The sequence below is a fragment of the Bombus vancouverensis genome, chromosome 13 (assembly GCF_051014615.1).
Source record: "Bombus vancouverensis nearcticus chromosome 13, iyBomVanc1_principal, whole genome shotgun sequence".
NCBI lineage: Eukaryota > Metazoa > Arthropoda > Insecta > Hymenoptera > Apidae > Bombus > Bombus vancouverensis.
Genome location: NC_134923.1, coordinates 12,645,058 through 12,663,085, shown reverse-complemented (window position 1 = coordinate 12,663,085; position 18,028 = coordinate 12,645,058). Strand labels below are relative to the sequence as shown.

Genomic DNA, 18,028 nt, shown 5'->3' with positions numbered 1-18,028 from the left:
TTATATATTCTAAAATTAATAAAGGAGAATCGAATCGATAAAAATTAATGAAGAAATCTCGTCAGATTGTATTCTCGACAGCCTTTTACGACCATTAATTTCGTCATTCATTCTTTCACCATTCATCTCTTTACCACTTGATCTGTAGGAATTCTTACATACAATAGAACTCCATTTATCTGAACTTCAGATATTGAAATAATATTTTCATTAACAGTCTGTAATTGATCACAGTTTTTTTACGATTCAGAAATCACTAGGTAACTAGTATTTGGTAGAAATGAATAGCTTAATACAACAAATACAAAATAGTGCACTATAAAAAATACAATATTCAATCGTTTCATTTTCGCGTGAATTTTTATCATATGAACTGTTCGATCATTTATTCAATTATACATAGATTGGTCATTCAGACAAACGAAATTCTACCGTGAATATAGTAAAAATAAATAAATTACACGTAGATATTTGTATAAATTATCCGTTTATTCGCGATAACGTTGATTCATTAATTAAATTTAATTAAAACCTAATTCTACATTCTATCCGATATTAATGTATCTATGTATTAAAGAGATCACACGTCGGTATATTATTATGGTACAACACTGTACAAAACTAAAAACAACGATATAGGTATGGCCTTCACGGCTGAATTATTCCTAAATTCAGTGGTGAATTAAGCGTAAGCATTTTCATTTGGGGCTGAAATATCGTGGCATGGTTATTCGTAGTACAGCCTTTTGCAACAGCTCAAGCCACTAGGTATAACCTGAAATGGTCCATGAAAAATGTCACGTAACTGGTTATAATAAGTTTACAAATGTGAAATAGGATTTTGGATGAAATTATCTATTATCGGAATTATTACACAGGGTATCGTTGATTATCGGTGAGGAGAGAATCCTTTTATATCTCGTTGCGAGTTACGAAACGTTTGTTTTTCAATGTAACTCGATTTTAAAATACCTAGTTTAAACCTAAGTTTCATGTAAGAGTGACTTCAATTTAGATATAAATATGAATATAAATTAACCGAATTAATTTCATTTCAACGTTATGTCGATCAAGTTAATTCTATTCTTATTGGTTTTGATTCTTTCGCACAATAGACAGACAGCTTCAAACTTGCCAAGTCAGAAGAAAAAAGGAAAAGAAAGCAGTGAAAAGACAAAATATAACGGAATATTAAATATCATAGCAAAGTGAACATACGAAATTCGCCTTTCCACAAAAATAAAAGAAATCTGCAAGAACCACAAAAAAGCATTAAAAATCACAGAAAAAGCAAACGTTTCGTATGCATCCACTAATTAATTATATAGTAAACTAATTATATGCTAAAAAAATTGCATAGTTTGCGTTATTATTTCAATTATAAGAAATGGATAAACGAAAAAAAAAAAAAAAGAAAAACTAGGGGGAATGAGCCCTGATATCAAACATTCACAACAGGTACTTAATTTACCTGGATGTGGTTGGACACGCCGTAGTAAGGGAAGATGCCACCAAGGATATAACGGTAGTATCCGTTGTGCCTAATACGATATTCACCAGCTTTGATGTCCTCCGGGACCTGCCACGTAATGGTCACTTGACTGGAACCGAGAACCATCGACGTCCTCTGCCACTGGAACCTGTACGGATGATACAGCAACCAAACGGAGGGAGAAATATCGTTATTATTCGCCTGTCTGATGGTCAGAGCCTGATACTCTTGGCTGATCGATACTCTTATCCTCCCCCTTTGTCATTTTTCGCACCGATTTTTCCGGCTATCATTGATTTATGGGGGACCTCCTATGTTTTTTTTTTTTTGTTATACGAAATGTTCCAAAATAGTGCGTTACTTTCTTTGAATTATTTACGATATAATTGTGCTTCTATATAGTTAAAAATTTCTCATACCGGAGGAAAAAATATGAGAACGCTTTACTTTAATTTTATGCCAAAGATTTTTATTGACGTATTAAAATTCCTTTCGTTCGCCGGAAGGAGAGCGGGATTAGAACGTAAAAATTCGAAGATCGCGGCGGAGCTAACTTTTTCCTAGTATTGCATGAGAAAGATTTAATATGAGATTTGAAAAGAGAAATTTCAAAGTGGTCGAGGTTTGCGGCTGAGGTAACTATCTAGGACAATCGGTGAAGTTTAGCGACTTAGGTACTGATTTTTAACACGTTGCCTTAGTTAAGAATGCTTCAAATCGATCGTGCGGATATTTATGCAAGTTCACATTTTCGTGAATACAATTTAAAAAATAGAACTAAATAGAATTTTTTGTGTTTCGTGTGTTCCGCGTATCTTTACATCATTAAATCTCCTATATAAACGCGTGAAAATTCTCAGTCTACCAACGACTAACGTTTAATAATCTGAGTAGTTCAGAGACTATATCGATTGACTACATAAACAAAAACATAAAGAAAAGTTGCGATTGAAAATATTATCTTTTAAAATTAATCTTGAAATTTGCGATTATTTACGCTATCGCTACTGTAATAAACTTTATAGAAACGAGTCATTCATTTTTTCAAAAATGAAATGTTAAATCGAGAAACTTGTAAAAAGTGGAAATTGACCAATTCGTCTTCTGCGAGATTCGTTTGTTCTTATCTTACGTATTGTATAGGATATTGAGTCTTTCATAGTATAGGACGAGAAAGTTATTGTACTATTGATTTCACATCATCAATATTATTACATGTCACGTAACTGCTAAAATTTATTGCCTATAAATAAGTGAAAGCACGTTTACTGTCTAACATACAGAGAATCTTAACGATAAAAGAGTCATCATTTTCCAAGATATTCCTCCTGAATTCTTTTTCATTTTGATACATGTATACTCTCTTTTTAACACCCTATACAATATAGCTGTATACTAACAATGAAACGATGAATTAAATATAACGTCTACATGTACCTAATACAAAATAAAACTACGCTAAAGTAGATATGGCCTGTATTTTATTCCAAATCGAAGCGATCAAGTGCTGCATTCATCAGAGACCGCTAAATTTCTTATGAATTAAATCAATTAATTTAATTAGAAAATTTCTTGTTTTTGGTAAAAAATATTTTATGATTGTTTGGTTAAAATGTAACGTATTTGTTTAAAATCCGCATAAAAATCCGCAGCCTAGTTATAAATTTTCGTATTTGTCAGTTCGAGGATTTAAAATGAAAATCGATGAAAATATATACATACTTAGTCTCCCAACTGGCATCAGTAGCAACTGGCACCCATATCTCATCGTCACTTAGCCTCTCGATCGTCAGATACGACCTCTCTGTCATCAGGTTGTTACGTGGGTGGCCAGCAACCTGGTGAAAATAAGACCAGATCTATGAGACGTAATATTCACAGAATTCCTTACCACGTATCTTTTCCTTTTTCTCCATGAATAATAAGCTTATGGAATTTGTCAACGCCCTAGCAGATACAATATACACAATATATGAAAACAGTATTTATTTTGTAGATAAATAATTAAATTAGACTTATTACGAGTGATCTTTAAATTTAGAACGTTATAAAATGTGGATCCTAACGTAACAAATATAAAATATATTAATGTACAAAATCAACAAACAAGGTATATGATAGTAACAAAATTAGATCGTTTGCAATGTCCTACACTGAAGATTGTAGAAGTTAAAAGAGTTAGGAATACCAATTTTTAGAGTTCAAGATTTGAACTCACAAAGTTTTATCTTTTACAATTTGAGTACTCCGAGTTGTAAAAGTTTTCAATTTGAAGCTTATTCTAACAAAAATTGTTTTTACTATCTACTAAGTCATTTGCAATCAATCTCCCTTATTCAGTTCATGAGCAGATGTACTATAGGCGCAATCTTTTGTTCAGAGTAACACGCAATGTGTTCCTCCTTAGTTTTTAGCTACAAATATGATAGTGTCTTTAGATGTTTTGGAAAAGATGGGATAAGTCCAGCACGTGATGTCCGTTGAGTTTCCATATCTGGACGCTCTTGTCTGGAAAATTAATAGCGTGGAAATTCGGATCAATTGCAAATCTGTTTATCTACCTATTTGCTGCCAAATCTTTCTTTCAATTTTCCCTTTCAAAGTTTGCGTTCCGAGCTTATGACGGAGTATTTCGTTCGTGTCATTTTGACGAAATTAGTATCGATACTTAGTATACTTACGAATACCGCACTGACGATATCGCCTGGTTTGGCGAGTTTCGGCGGTTGTTTAATACAGTCACCGAAATTTTTGCCCCATTTTGGGGTGTCGAAGAGAACAGGAGTGACGAACGTGAGAAGATTCTTTTTTCTTAGATCCAGAGGCGTTGGACCAGGATCTACATCCTTTTTCTGAGATCATATCGAAACTAGCGTTATTAAAAAGTTTGTATATAAGCTAAATTCATTTAAATAAAATTTATAACATTTTTTTGGGGGGGGGAGGAAGATTTTTACGGTGTACTTACAAGAATGGCGGATGTGACGAGTTCTTGGTATTGTTTTAAGTAAATGGTTAGGGTATGGGGCCCAAATATCGTGGACGCACCTTCGTATCTTTGGATCTAAAAGATTAAACAAAGAAATCGTTGGCAAATCTTAAATTATAATGTTTCAATAAATTTCTATAATAAATTTTTATACCAGTTGACTTTCTATTAATTTAGATATATATTTAACAAAAACTTTTCTATTCAATTTTATTTATCACGAAGCAAGAAAAATTATAGAAAGGTAAAGATTCTAATGTAAGCTTAAATATCGTTCAACATTTTGATGCAACGTTTCATCCCTGAAGAGTACTCGTAAATTATACTATTTCATGCCAATATTCACCGCTTCGAATCTAATCCTCCACGTAATAATTCCTTTTTATTCGAATCTATTTATCATAAATGACACGGATATTTGTTACGAGCGTAAACGGTTTTAAATTAGAAATTGTAAGATCTACAAATTATTAAATATCGATGGCATAAGAGATAGAAGATTATTCTAAAAACACCGGAAGGAAACGATAAGGATGATCTACGAGTTACTTGATATTCCTCCGGCGTAGTGATGTAATCGCTGTAAGTATTGCAGAGGCCGGCGACTATAACGGACGTTTCGTCGTCGGACGCATCGTTCATGACCGTTTTGATAGCCTCTCGCAATCTTCTTCCGGACATTGTTGTGAATTCTCCTGGTACGCCAGCGATGACAACGTTACCGATCAACGCGACCTGCGTCGCTACGATTTTCGGTTGCCAGTCGTACGGAATACGCATCTGAAGGTTGTTCAAATCATTCAGAAATTAAACAGACGAACTTGGAGATCTTGAAAGTTTAGAATCGTCGAACGACAAAGAAATAAGATTTATCGATGTATAGGGTGAGGCACGTAACTGCAATCACTTCGGTCACTGTATAAGCAATAATTTTAATGGAAAATGTTTCAGATAAAGTTGGATGGTTTGGTTGGGCACATGGTTTTACAGGTGGATACTAGAGGCTAAACGAAGATCATGTTTGTTTCTTCAAATGGAATTATGTATTCTTTTTTACATATGTCAATTCTTCGGAATATTCTACGTGAAAAAATATTATGATACAATGTTAAAAAGTTCAACTTTGGAAAGAACAGTGTCCGATTGGAACTTAACGAACGATAAATTAATTTCTTTGGTATTTTACAAATCGCGGCGACAATTTTTGTTTTTAATTTCACGATCTTTAGAAATTTATTTAAAAAGGAGTTTCGTATTCGAATAAGGATCATTTTTTTACCTAAACGTCGTAACACTATCTCGTAATAATATTCTTCGACACATATTTAAACTTACGCGTCCAGTGGCAAGTAGAATTGGCTTTGCACCGTGACATTTCACATCGTCGGTCGTAGGGGCTGCCAAGAGGTTTCTGACTGCATTCCACATGGGATTCGCGGTGGTTGTGCCTTGTTCGAACGAGAAAGACCCAGGGCCGTCGATCGTTCCCGCCGCAAAACTGTATCCCATCGCTGGTTCACATCCACGAACCTATCGTAATATTCCATAACTCGTAAATAACGTTCAAAAAATCGTTCAAGCCTGTGAACTCTGATGCAGTTGCTATGCTAAAAATATGCATCTTTATTTTCGGGGAAACAAATAATTGTTGTTTTAACAACAAACAAAAACAAATAATAATTGTTTTCAAAGAAACCACGACGAACAAGAATTCCATTCAGAGTTTCAATTGTATTAATTGACCTTGATTGTTGACCTTAATTGACCCTGAACCCTGAAGACTGAACGAAGGTTCTTAAAGGCTGAAAATTATCATTTTTCAAAGTCCTTCTACCGTGTTACAAATTATTTAACATTATATCGTGGATGAATAGAATAGACTGTGTATGTCTATGTAAACTTACATTTTTGCAAAGATAATTAAAGGTCTGAAACATCTACTTTATCAGACTTGATAATATTCGTACAGATACACAGTGTTCTACCGTTACGAACAAAATTTGTCTTTCGAGAAATTTCCCTTTTATGACGAAAGCTCGAGAAATTTAACACAGAATGATGAGATTTAAAGTAAATGTATCTTATCGTCTTCTGAGAATATATTAATTTTGCGGAGATTTCATTTTAACAAGAAACAGTGTCCTCACAGGGTGTGCAACAAGGTTTCGTAGATTATTGTCCAAACATAGAAATCCTCGAGTACAGATACTTTCTCATTTTTTCCAAAAAAAAAAAAAAAAAAAGAAGAAGAGAAAAAAGGAAGAACAAATGAGATTTAGTAAAACTCTAAAATAAAGGGAAGAAGAAGAAAACTACTCACAGTTTCGGTTCTCTTGGTGGTTTCATTGTAGTATTCTGCCGTCTGTTCCACCATATTCACGTAGCGATGCACCACACGGAGGGGTCCGATCACTTCCTTGGCGTCCCCGTACTGCCATAAACGCTGCAATCACCAGGCAACGGAACACGATTATAGAATCGCGATACGAGCAACAAGTAACGCAACACAACGCAATGTGTACAGGCCAAACACGCATGAAACGTATCCGCCTCGCTGGCTACGAACTGTTCTCCCGTTTCTGCTTTTATTATGCTAATACCCGTTTCTCGAAACCGACCCTTCGCTCGACGCGTCACGGCTAAAGAGCATGCGAATGTACGTTAATTACGAGCCTAACGTTTTCTTCTCTGTTTTCTACGTCTCATCGTTTGTTCGATGAAAACAGTCAATAACGTAATTTGAATTACAATTCTCCGGTGAACGGCAAAAGTATGCTAATATTTTCAACATCGCCGTCTTTTGCTTGTGATTTTAACGATAGGACAAGTTAATTTCGCTTCTTTCCCGCTCTTCTACCAAATGAACTCATTATGAAAATTTCAAAAGCGATTCAAAGAAACTAGAAATTCTCGATAATCAAACCCCCAATAATTAAAATCTCCCATAACCGATATCTACAAATATCAAAATTGTCACTGTTCAATTCGTTGTCAGATGCTACAGGTTCCTCTACCTAATCCAACATAATGGCATCGTGTCCCTTCATCCTCCTGTCTAACGATTCTCTCCCCTGAAAATCCACTCTCCCTTTCGATCCTGACTCCCTTCTAAGTTCCACTATATCCGCCGATTCCATGCACGTCGTGTTGTTCTGGGATCGATATCCGGGATCTCATCTTTGTGCACACGCAACCTTGTCTTCCGCCACTTTCCCTCGATCAGGCAACGTAAAACCTAACACTACGTTCTACGCTAGTGCAATGTTGCGCGCGTGTACACGCGGTCAAGAACACGAAGGACCAAGGAAGTTTATTGGTTGATGGACGCCGATTCGCGCCATTGACGAACCAATGGCGAGGAAATGGCCGATGATTAATGTCAAGGAATTATATGGTTTCGTTTGATTTCGTCTGATAGAGATCTTCGAGCAGAAATTTCGGATTTCGCCGCCTGCGTTTGATTACACTTTTGGCTTGGAAATTGAATTGATAAATGAACTGAACTGTTTGTAGTTGGTATATTTTTCTGCTGGTACTACTCAGCAATCGAATTGATTTTATTAACCGAATCGAACGAATTTATTGGGCTATATGGGAATGTACATACGTCTGGAACTATTTTTGAGCGATGGATGCGTGCCGTGTAAAGAAAGCCGTGTAAAAAGAAGTCACGAAACGATCGTTTTGCAAGAAAGATAAAACTCGCGCTAAACTAAGGTAAATAATAGAAAATGTAATTTCAAGACACGCAAGGCCATTTTTTCAAGATTCCTGATTCAAAATATTAAAGTAGACTTGAATTTATAAGTATTTAATAATTATATTGCATAGTTGACATTAGTAGCTGTATTGATTTTTCAAGGTTTTCTAATTTTCTTATTATGTAGTAGACGCAAAAGATATAATGAAATTCATCTCGAATATGGACTAATCTAGTCATTATATGTTCTTACGAGACAGAATTTCGCCTTTTCTCTCTTGAGATAACTAATTTAAAATCATATTTTATTACTTGTTTATTATTCATATAAAGATATCTCGCTCAAATGTCGCAAAAACAAGTATTAAAAAATGTACTGAATATTAAAATGTATTTTAATTTAAAATTACTGTAATTTCTTACTATAATTTATACTTGATCTACCTTCTAATGTAAAAATTATGTAGATAATGTCACCGATAATTAGAAGAAACATTAATCTACGCATTATCAAGGAAAAATAAAACTCTGTTAAGAAACTCTGTCAAAGATACGCCGTTCTTTAATCGATTAAAAAATCCACGACGCGAGGCTTGCATGCTTCCAAGTATTGAGAATATCAGTTTGAGTGAAAATATTTATATACGCTATAGCAAAATTTCCCAAAACAACATCTTTGTCGAATTAAATCGTGTTACTTTATTCTTTGTTGTGCATTTGAGAGAAAGTCATTCGAAGAGGGTGAAAGTTCATGCTTGATGAAATGGAAACAACTATTGCGATAAGAATGTTGCAAGATTTTCCCGAAGGAAACTTTTTGTATTTGTTTAGTATGGACGGTATCACAGATATCTATTTTGCTCGTGATTGATCCCAACTTGTTTTATTTGTAAATTACATCATATTTTCCGTTCTATCGACACAAGATAATCCATATAATTGTTATTGAAATTTCAGCAGGAAGTAAAACTGGATTTTCAGTTCAGCATTCACTCTACGAAGCAATAGCGTAACATTTCAGGATAGACTCATTATCGAATAACTTAATAATCAAGCAGTGTGTAATTAAACAACAACAGACACGCGTAATTAAAATTTTCATTTGCATTCTATTGAAAATTCTCATCGTATTCGTATTTCGTAGTCAAAGAAAATATTTATCTTATCGAGAAATAATTAATCGTTCCAGCCGATATTTTTTATACGCATACATACACATTTACTGAAACGCTAGGTGCGTAATGAAGTGGGAGCATAGGAGGCCTTACGTTCACACGCGTTACAGTTGCACTATACTTGAATGACTTGAGCCTTCTTACGATCGACATTGAACCATTTACCGTGTTTTCTACTATAAGAGTCGTATAAGGATGTTACGCTATATGAACAGTTATGTTTCTTGGAAAAACGTCGCGAGTATTTCATTCGAGTACGACGAATCCTTGAAGGCGGAAGAGTTCCGTTTCTAATTTGTAATTATAACTAGTGAAGCGTGAAGGAAATATCGAATTGTTATCGAAGGATGAAACGTAGATAGGAATACAAAAACTGAGAAGTGTGAAAGCATTATAAATGTATGGAATAGGATGAATTCTTTTCGAATTCGATATATCACATTTGAAATTAAAAATTTGAAATCTGAAATACGAAGTTTTCAAATCTTCAGTCTTTGAAGTTGAAGCTTTGTATAAAATTTAAGCGTTAGAGATTTTGCAACCTTAGATTTTTAAGCCGATGACTTTCTAACTAAAGATTTTGAAATTAAAGGTTTTTTAATTCGAAACTTTGCGATCGTTAGGCGTTTAGAAAATAAAAAATATGGAGCTTTTCCGTTTCTCTCAATCTCAATCCAAAAAGTCTCGAATCCAACGTCCGAAAACTGCAATTTTTCATTCGTTTCAACCACAAAGATACTATTACCAAGCTCTAATTTCACAACCGTTCTAAATCCAAATCGATCAATCCCTTCTTTGCTGTCTTGAGATTAGTATACAACGGTGCTCTGGCAACGGAAAATTTTTATTTCAATTTCCACAGACTTAGACTAGAGCAACAGGTATTTTTTAACGCCTTTCGCTATGAATAAACGTGTGAGAAGGTAAGACAGTAGCGTGATTCAAGAGTTCGTGGAAAGGAAAAAAGTCTCGGTCTCTCGAGGAAGGAACGACGACATCGTCCTTGCGAGCGTCGAGCGTGAATCGTGTATCTCGTGATTCGTAAAGGGTGTGGCGGTTTCTGGGAAGGATCACACAGGAGCACCATGCGAGCTGACCTCGTTAGACTGCTAGTTTCCCACCGCTTGTCGAATCTACGTCTCGTGTGTGATCTCGAAATTGTTTTCATGATGTATCGCGTGATCCGTAATCTTTGCAACCATGTTCACGTTTAAACATATTAACTACATAGTATATACTGAATATATACTTCTACTTGCAAGTATTTTTTTATATTTACTTGTTCCGAATGCGAATAACCATTATGGATGATCAACATGTTTTTTTAACTACACCAAATAAAAATTAAATTTCCGTCATCGATGATGGAAATATTCGTAACCAAAATAAAATTTTCGTCGTCGATAACGATCGCTGGTAATCAAAAAGATTTTAATCGTTCATAATCGTTGTTCGTAACGACATTATTTTAATTAAAGACATTAAATTTTAAGATTTGTTTTACGACGAATCTTCGTGATGTGAACGTCTACGCTATAATCATTTGCGTATCGCGTCGTTCCAATTTTGGATTTCAACACCTTCGTAATCCTCTGTTACGCCTTCACCATCAAATTAATGGCGCAGAAGAATAATGGAGTTGATAGGAAATGGAACTAGTACGCTTCCTGTTGTTTTCTGTTTGCACGTTTGCGAAGAGACTATGCCGTGGTCGCGAATATATTTATGCGAAAGAACACTCGAATCCAAAGTCAACCAAAGTTAACTTATGTCATCGTGTTAAGTTATGTTATCACGAACATGTTACAAATACACAAGTAATACTGGAATATGTAAATAACAATTTAACATATATTTTTTCATAACACTCTTTACGAAATTGATTCTTCCATGGACAACTGTCTTTACGAGTTCCATACGAGAGATTAATTTCTGTTTCAATATAAAATTTCTATCTAGTTGCTTAACTTCCATTTGGTATAAATTTACAAAAATTTGCAACTTGTACCACGTTACAATAATCCCCAGTTCAAATTTGGGTCACTCTAATCCTTACATATACCGATGATTGTAAATGACCTAAGTCGTGTATTTTTCCTTCCCAGATATTTAAAGTTTCGCTTTCGACGCATGGACCGAATTCTCTTTAACGCCGCAACGACCAACTCAATCCAACGGTACAATTTCTACTACTTTGCAAAGATGGTTCCAGATTATTGTAATTAATTTTCTAGTTAATTTTTGACTTAGGCCATTTTTTATAATCACCGGAACATATGTGTTCTTAACTGGAATTAATTCAAGTAAATAATAACGAAACACAGTCTTAACGTTCTTGTTGCGCAACTTGTTCGATTGCCGATTGGGCGTTGTCGAGCCACGAAGACACGAAGACACGAAGACACGAAGAGACGCGAAGCCGAAAGGAGAGGTAGGGAGAAAAAATGGAACGAGCAAAGAGCCGGCATAGAGATCCACGTGTTTACACGTTCCTGTTCCCACGTCTGTTGAGACAGCACTTTGCAATCGTCTACTATCTCACCTTATTATTCTGTTTATCTATAATCTCCAGAGACACGATTCTGCTTCCGCGGATGAAAATCCTTCGCCCGCGAAATAGCTTTGCACGATGACGTTTTCCTAACGTTTGGTCGTTACCTTATCTACTGATAAGGAAGGTTGTTATCGCATCGTGGAATACGCATTGATCGATGCACGCGTTCCTCGCTATTAGAAATTTTTATTCTCACGCTGTTACGTATTTGTATTTCTAATGATTTGAATGGCAACTTCGTGTGTCATACGTAACTTGTATTAGTTGATTGGAAGTATTGATTATTCAAAGGATTCAAAGGATTTTTAATGTAAAATGTTGCGAGCACAATACATTGCATTTAAACTTCTTTACGGTTGTTTAAACAGTAGGTTTTAGCGTGAAATATTACGAACGTAATATTATATATTATTTTGGTGAATTAGGTAGGAAGAATCGAATTTGCGTAAAAGCTTCATGCTGTCCTCTACGTGATCTTTGTTCGTTTATTCAGGATGTTGATTATTCAAGGGATCAATATCTCTGAATGTAAAATGTACTATGATTATTACTCAAAATTGTATACTTAGCTGTGCAGTCGATTTTTTTTTGAACGATTGAAATTTCATTTAGATACACGTAGATATATGATATAACGTTTCTTTATTCGATATTTTTTGACGATTTTACGGCTACTCGCAGGTTTCTCGTAACGAAAATGTAGTGAAATCGTTTGTAGTACATATCGAAAAAATACAGTTTGATATAGTCGAGCCTCGTTACAGTTACATTAACGAAATCACGAAATGTTTCACATAATATACATAATGTGCTCATAAAAAGTTTCCACGTTCTTCACCGACTAAAATCCGAAAACTTTCAAAAACCTGGAGGATGGACATAACGTAGATTAAACGATAATCAAAAGATTACGTACACGTGTGGCGAAAGGGGGCCATAGTTGCGCAAATTAACCGACAAAACTGAGAAACGAGATCGCGAGCCGGCAACGCGTGACTCGATAAACCGATTTTGCAACCTACGAATTTACGAGCAATTTTGTGGACGCTCGTAAGCTTCTCGTAACTTCCGGATGATTCACCATCCAATTTGCAAACATTATAATTTTGAGGGAAGATGAAAGAAATAGACGAATTTAATGCTCGTGAACGTCGCTTTCCTTTCTTTTTTTTTCTTTTTTTCTTGTTATTTCCTTGTTGCAGAAAATAATGTGCAATTTTGCTTTAACAATAGAGTATTATTCCTTCGTCGCGATAGGTGAAGTTTAACACAAATGAAAAAATTGTAGTCGCCAATGACTCAGGAAGAATCACTCTTTTAGAATTGTGTTTTTATTGAAAAGAGTGACGTATAACGTGTATGAATAGTTGTTTTCAAGCAATTAGTTTTCCCTAACAACAACGATCATTAGTTCTTCGACACTGACTCCTTTAAGAGGGTAAAAAATTATCCCTTGTCACGATTCATGATTAGTACGAATAAAAAAAAGTTCAGTCACTAATCTCACAAGAAAATCATTCTTCTAAGATTGTATGTTCAGCGTAAAAAGCGATATAATAATATTTATTTCAGACGTTTACTAACTTCGATGTTAGCCATAAAAACAACAGGTTAGCTGTTCGACGGTGTGCCACTCCTTTGAGAGCGTAAGAAAAAATTAAGAAGCGGAGGAAAACGTGGAAAAAGAAATCGAAAATAGGAGCTTCCTCGTAAGTTACGACACGGTTATTCAACCAAATAGGTTTCACTCTCGTTCGCTCTGGAACACGTGGTGTGAAATCCAAATGCGATCGCGTCAACTATTCCAAGTTCCGTTTCCATCGCTCTACTGCTCTGGAATGACAAGCGTTGTACCTGCTCTTTGCTCTCCGACGAGCAAATTTTGTTTCAGGAAGAAGAATTCGCACGACGATACTCTGTACCTTCTTCTTAACTTGCTTACTGTGTTACGCGTTACGAAACAGCAATCCGATGCGACGTAATGTCTTCTAATCTAACATCGTCGATCTTCCCTCTTTCATCCAGCGAACAAAATGCTCGTTTACATACGGTAGGGCGTATGTGCCGACGAAAGTTCAATGGACTCCTTTGCCTCGGCTTGCTCGAGTTTTATGGGAGCAATTTGTGCGACCCTGTATAATTTAGAAATTTTTCTTATCGAGTAAACTTTATATTTCGACAGATACGTTCGGTTTTTGAAACCAGTCAATTGCTAGTTGAACAATAAGTTGCTTCTTTAACGAACCCTTTGAGAACTCCAAAATACCTGCAATTACAAACAATATGCAACGAGCAACGCTAGATCACGGCGTGTTTATAATTCCTCAAAACTAGGGCTACATGGAGTATCTGTTTGGAATAATCTTCCTATCGAAGATTCTGAAGTTTATTTATTAAAATCCGGGGCACTGTGTGTGCCTGTACGTCAAATAGCAATTAGGTTCGCTGTAAGCCAAACGCGGTCTCGTTCGAGCAAGCGCCTAACTCCTGTAAACGCTGGGTGCATCGGGGTGTGCCAAGGATACGCCGAGACATTTCTTCCCCACGTTTCGTCGAGTTCTCACACGATTGTATTGAAATGTCGCTCGTAAACAATGAGTTGCATCACAACGGTGACCAATCGACAGTGGTGCGAAGTGCCGGAGGAGCGCAAAGAATTAGGGGGAAGCAATGGAGAATGATTACTAACCTTCCGTCTGTCGGATTACGAAACAAAACACGTACTTCGTTCTAATCGAAACTTCGTTTACGTATATGTGAAATCTTTACGAGATGTATTTTTAAGAAACGTTCAGAAGGCATTTTAAAATGAAACTCAATCTCGCTTTCTGTTAGTACAACCATTATAAACTGGAACTGTATGTTTCGCGATCGTGTGCGTCGTTTCGATGGGCAAAATACAAATTTTTTGTGGACACTGGCTGTGATATGGATGGGATTCGTGGTTATCGATTTGTTTGTCTCAAAATTTGTCCTATTTATATTTTTCGTATATCTTTGCATAATAATCAGTGTTCGTTAATCCTAAAAAAAAAAGCAGTGTACTTTATTATTACGTAAGCATTAATTCTTCGTTGCATAGACTACGCAGTACGATAATTTCTCAAATAATAAGGGTAGTAGAAAAATGAAACACTATGCGTAGGTGTGAACTTAATAAGAAGCTACTGAGCGAAGCAGAGAGGAGATTGCTGGTAACATTGTTATTTACGATATCAGGCGAGAGGTCGTCAACTCACAGACGACAGGTTAGTAGTTTAGGTTCACGGTTGTACTAATCGAATTACGCTGTAATTTACTGCGTAATTTAATTACGTTATACTTCAATTACGTAGTGAGTCAAGTACGAAGCGATTAAAACAACGTAAATTACATAATTCAAACTTTTCAGCTGATTTAATTGCTAATTACTGTAATCACGAGTGTAATTGAATTATAACGTAAGTGGAATATGGTGTAATTGAATTACTTTGTAATTATAATTCACGGAATAATTCAATTGTAATTCTCTACAACACTGTCTAAGGTTAATTCATAAAATCTTCTGGTCGTTCCGGTATACACTAAACGACGATAACTCATTCACTCGGGTCTTTTCAAACTTTTATAGATCTCCATATTACGACATTATCTTATCTTTTTCACGCTCTTTTCGAATTTCCGACTCGTAGAATTTTCTTTTTTACGCTATTACCTATACAATTTCCAATCGGTACAACTGACCTTAAATCCCTTAACTTCGGTTGTATTAGACGATTCACTCAACGTTCCATAAAACTACTTTATCCTTAAAAACTGCAAAATCTAAATACGGAACCACGAATTGTCCTAGAGGAGCTGTCCAAACTGGGATATTCTTAATCTTAAAACTTTTCAAAGTATCGTACTGCTAACATTTGTTCTGACGCACTGTCCACCGTTCTGTTAGCCTCTCTATTTCGTCGAAACTCATAAAATACTGACTGCAATAGTCGTGTCAGTATGCGTTATGAAAGCGTTTACGTAATTTTCCCCTGTTTACTTTACCTCGATAATATTTCGAAGATAGTAGACAAACGCGTTATTGGAGAAATTTCTCTAAATGAGAAGAAAGTAAAACTTCGTTGTTTCTTCGGTGAACAAACTTTGCAAGAAATATAGTAGTTATCTAAAGGGATTCTCTTTTGTAGTATTCGCGTTTCACGTTGCACTTTGCCTGGATCCTTCCGACAGCTACGTTATACTAAAGTTTCGGTAGGTTACCAGCGACCCACGCGTAGCATTGCTCTCCCCATAATGGTACTTTGAATATTGCATGAATATTTATCTTACGATATATCCCAGTTGCAAACTATTTCGTGATATCGCGACTAATCTCAGGAATGAGAATTGAGATTTTCCTTAACACGTTGATTGCCACGCGATGGCCATAGGCGACTCACGCCGATTCTGCTATTAAATTTTGTAAAACGATTAAGATCAGATAAATTTCATAGACTAGACAATTTTCAACGATGTGAATTCTTCGTGTAACATTGACAAAAGGGATGTGCGAAGATACGATGTAATATTTTTCGGTAATCGGTTGTCGTGGTGTGACGTATTTGTATCTAGCGTAGTGACATAGGCAAAATAATAAAATTCACGTGACGGTGAACGGCGCTAACGATACTACAGCTTTAAATTCTTACTAATTTATGAAAATGCAATATCTCATATATGCAACAATCAATCTTAAACAGTCAGAAAACCGAAAACATTTGTTCCGTATTAAAGCGTCGCACGAAACGACTATTTGGCGCGTGATCTTTTTCAAGAAAACGGGAAACTTGTACAGGAAGTAAGGAACTCGGTCGTATCTCGTATCAGAAATCGCTGTAGGCCGGAAATTGGCCGCGAAAAGCGGTTACGATGGAATCATGGGAGTGGACGATCTTTTTCCGCAATAGTTCTTCTGCCATTTGGAGTTTGTTCGTCATACTAAACAGCGTCGCAACGTGAACGCGGTGGCAAACGTGAAAACCGTGGCAGGGCACTAACGACGTGTGTGTGTTTGCTTCAACATTACGGTCACGAACCAACCTTTCACGATTTAACGGCTGTTAGAATTGTAACAAACAGGGAGGACGAGTTCCCGAGCCTTTTTCCAGCTCCGAAACTGTCGCTGGACTCATTTGCAATCGGAAATAACCGCTTTCACATTTTTGTTGAACGTTACGTGACAGATATTAAATAAATCTCTGCGGTGGGGATATTGAATGGGAGATTTTCTAATTTGGAAATGGTCCAGCGCGGAGAAAAGTGCCGTGAAACAATTATATATTTAATTACATAATGATTCAAACGTTGCCAGTTCACAGTTTCACAGTTCTTTTATACATATGAGATTAATCCGAAGCAGCGCTTCTTCAAATTTCTTCATTCGCGATTTTATTATTATTAAAGATACAAATAAAACATTAATCGACGATAAATCAAAGAAGTTTAGTTTCGAACAATTCTTTGTGATTTTAATAATAAAATACCGAATTTCAGTCTCGAAAGTGAAATTACATAAATGTCTTCTGCGATACAAGAAACATAATAAAGAAACACGAAGAATGTACACGATACGTAAATGTCGCGAAATTAAAAAAAGTAGACTTGCATTGATAGAAGACAAAGAAAAATACTCGAATCTCGTTATGATACGTTAATCGAAAAGTCAAAACTTTTGTCTATAATTATTTTTTAATTACTTTTTGAAACTTTTTTCATCGATACAACTATACAACGTAGAGAATTTAATCCAGAAATTTTTACACCTGATCTTAATTACGAAATAATAGATTTTTGGAAAGTCCCAGAAAGCCCCTGTTGGAAATAAAGATTTCAAATTTAGAAATTAAATTTCCATTTAATTTCACATTTTCGAACGCAAAGTTCGAAAGCGAAACCGTCTTTCCACTTAAATACTGAAACAGAAATCTTGTAGCTTTCGTTTTTAGAGTAGTTTAATATTCTTCTGAATTTTGAAGTTCAATGAAAACTGCTCTAAGCGAAGAAACCTAAGTTTATGATTACAAAAGGTGTTAAAAGAATGCCTTTGCAGATCCGTCGTTCATAGAATGGCTCGAGTAACAGGTACTCCTCTTTAATG

At 35.6% G+C, this 18,028-nt stretch overlaps 1 protein-coding gene across 2 annotated transcripts in view; it reads right to left on the bottom strand.

The window, feature by feature from the left end:
• Positions 1–470: 470 nt before the first annotated feature.
• Positions 471–18,028, bottom strand: part of CDase (neutral ceramidase) — a 45,581-nt gene continuing 28,023 nt past the window's right edge. For both annotated transcript variants that reach the window (XM_033342178.2, XM_033342188.2), the window contains exons 8-15: positions 6,802–6,924; positions 5,817–6,011; positions 5,031–5,261; positions 4,461–4,556; positions 4,174–4,344; positions 3,215–3,330; positions 1,472–1,640; positions 471–775 (exon numbers count right to left, since the gene is read on the bottom strand). In XM_033342178.2, coding sequence (XP_033198069.1) covers positions 728–775; positions 1,472–1,640; positions 3,215–3,330; positions 4,174–4,344; positions 4,461–4,556; positions 5,031–5,261; positions 5,817–6,011; positions 6,802–6,924 — 1,149 coding nt within the window. In that variant the 3' untranslated portion in view covers positions 471–727. The remainder of the gene's footprint in view (positions 776–1,471; positions 1,641–3,214; positions 3,331–4,173; positions 4,345–4,460; positions 4,557–5,030; positions 5,262–5,816; positions 6,012–6,801; positions 6,925–18,028) is intronic.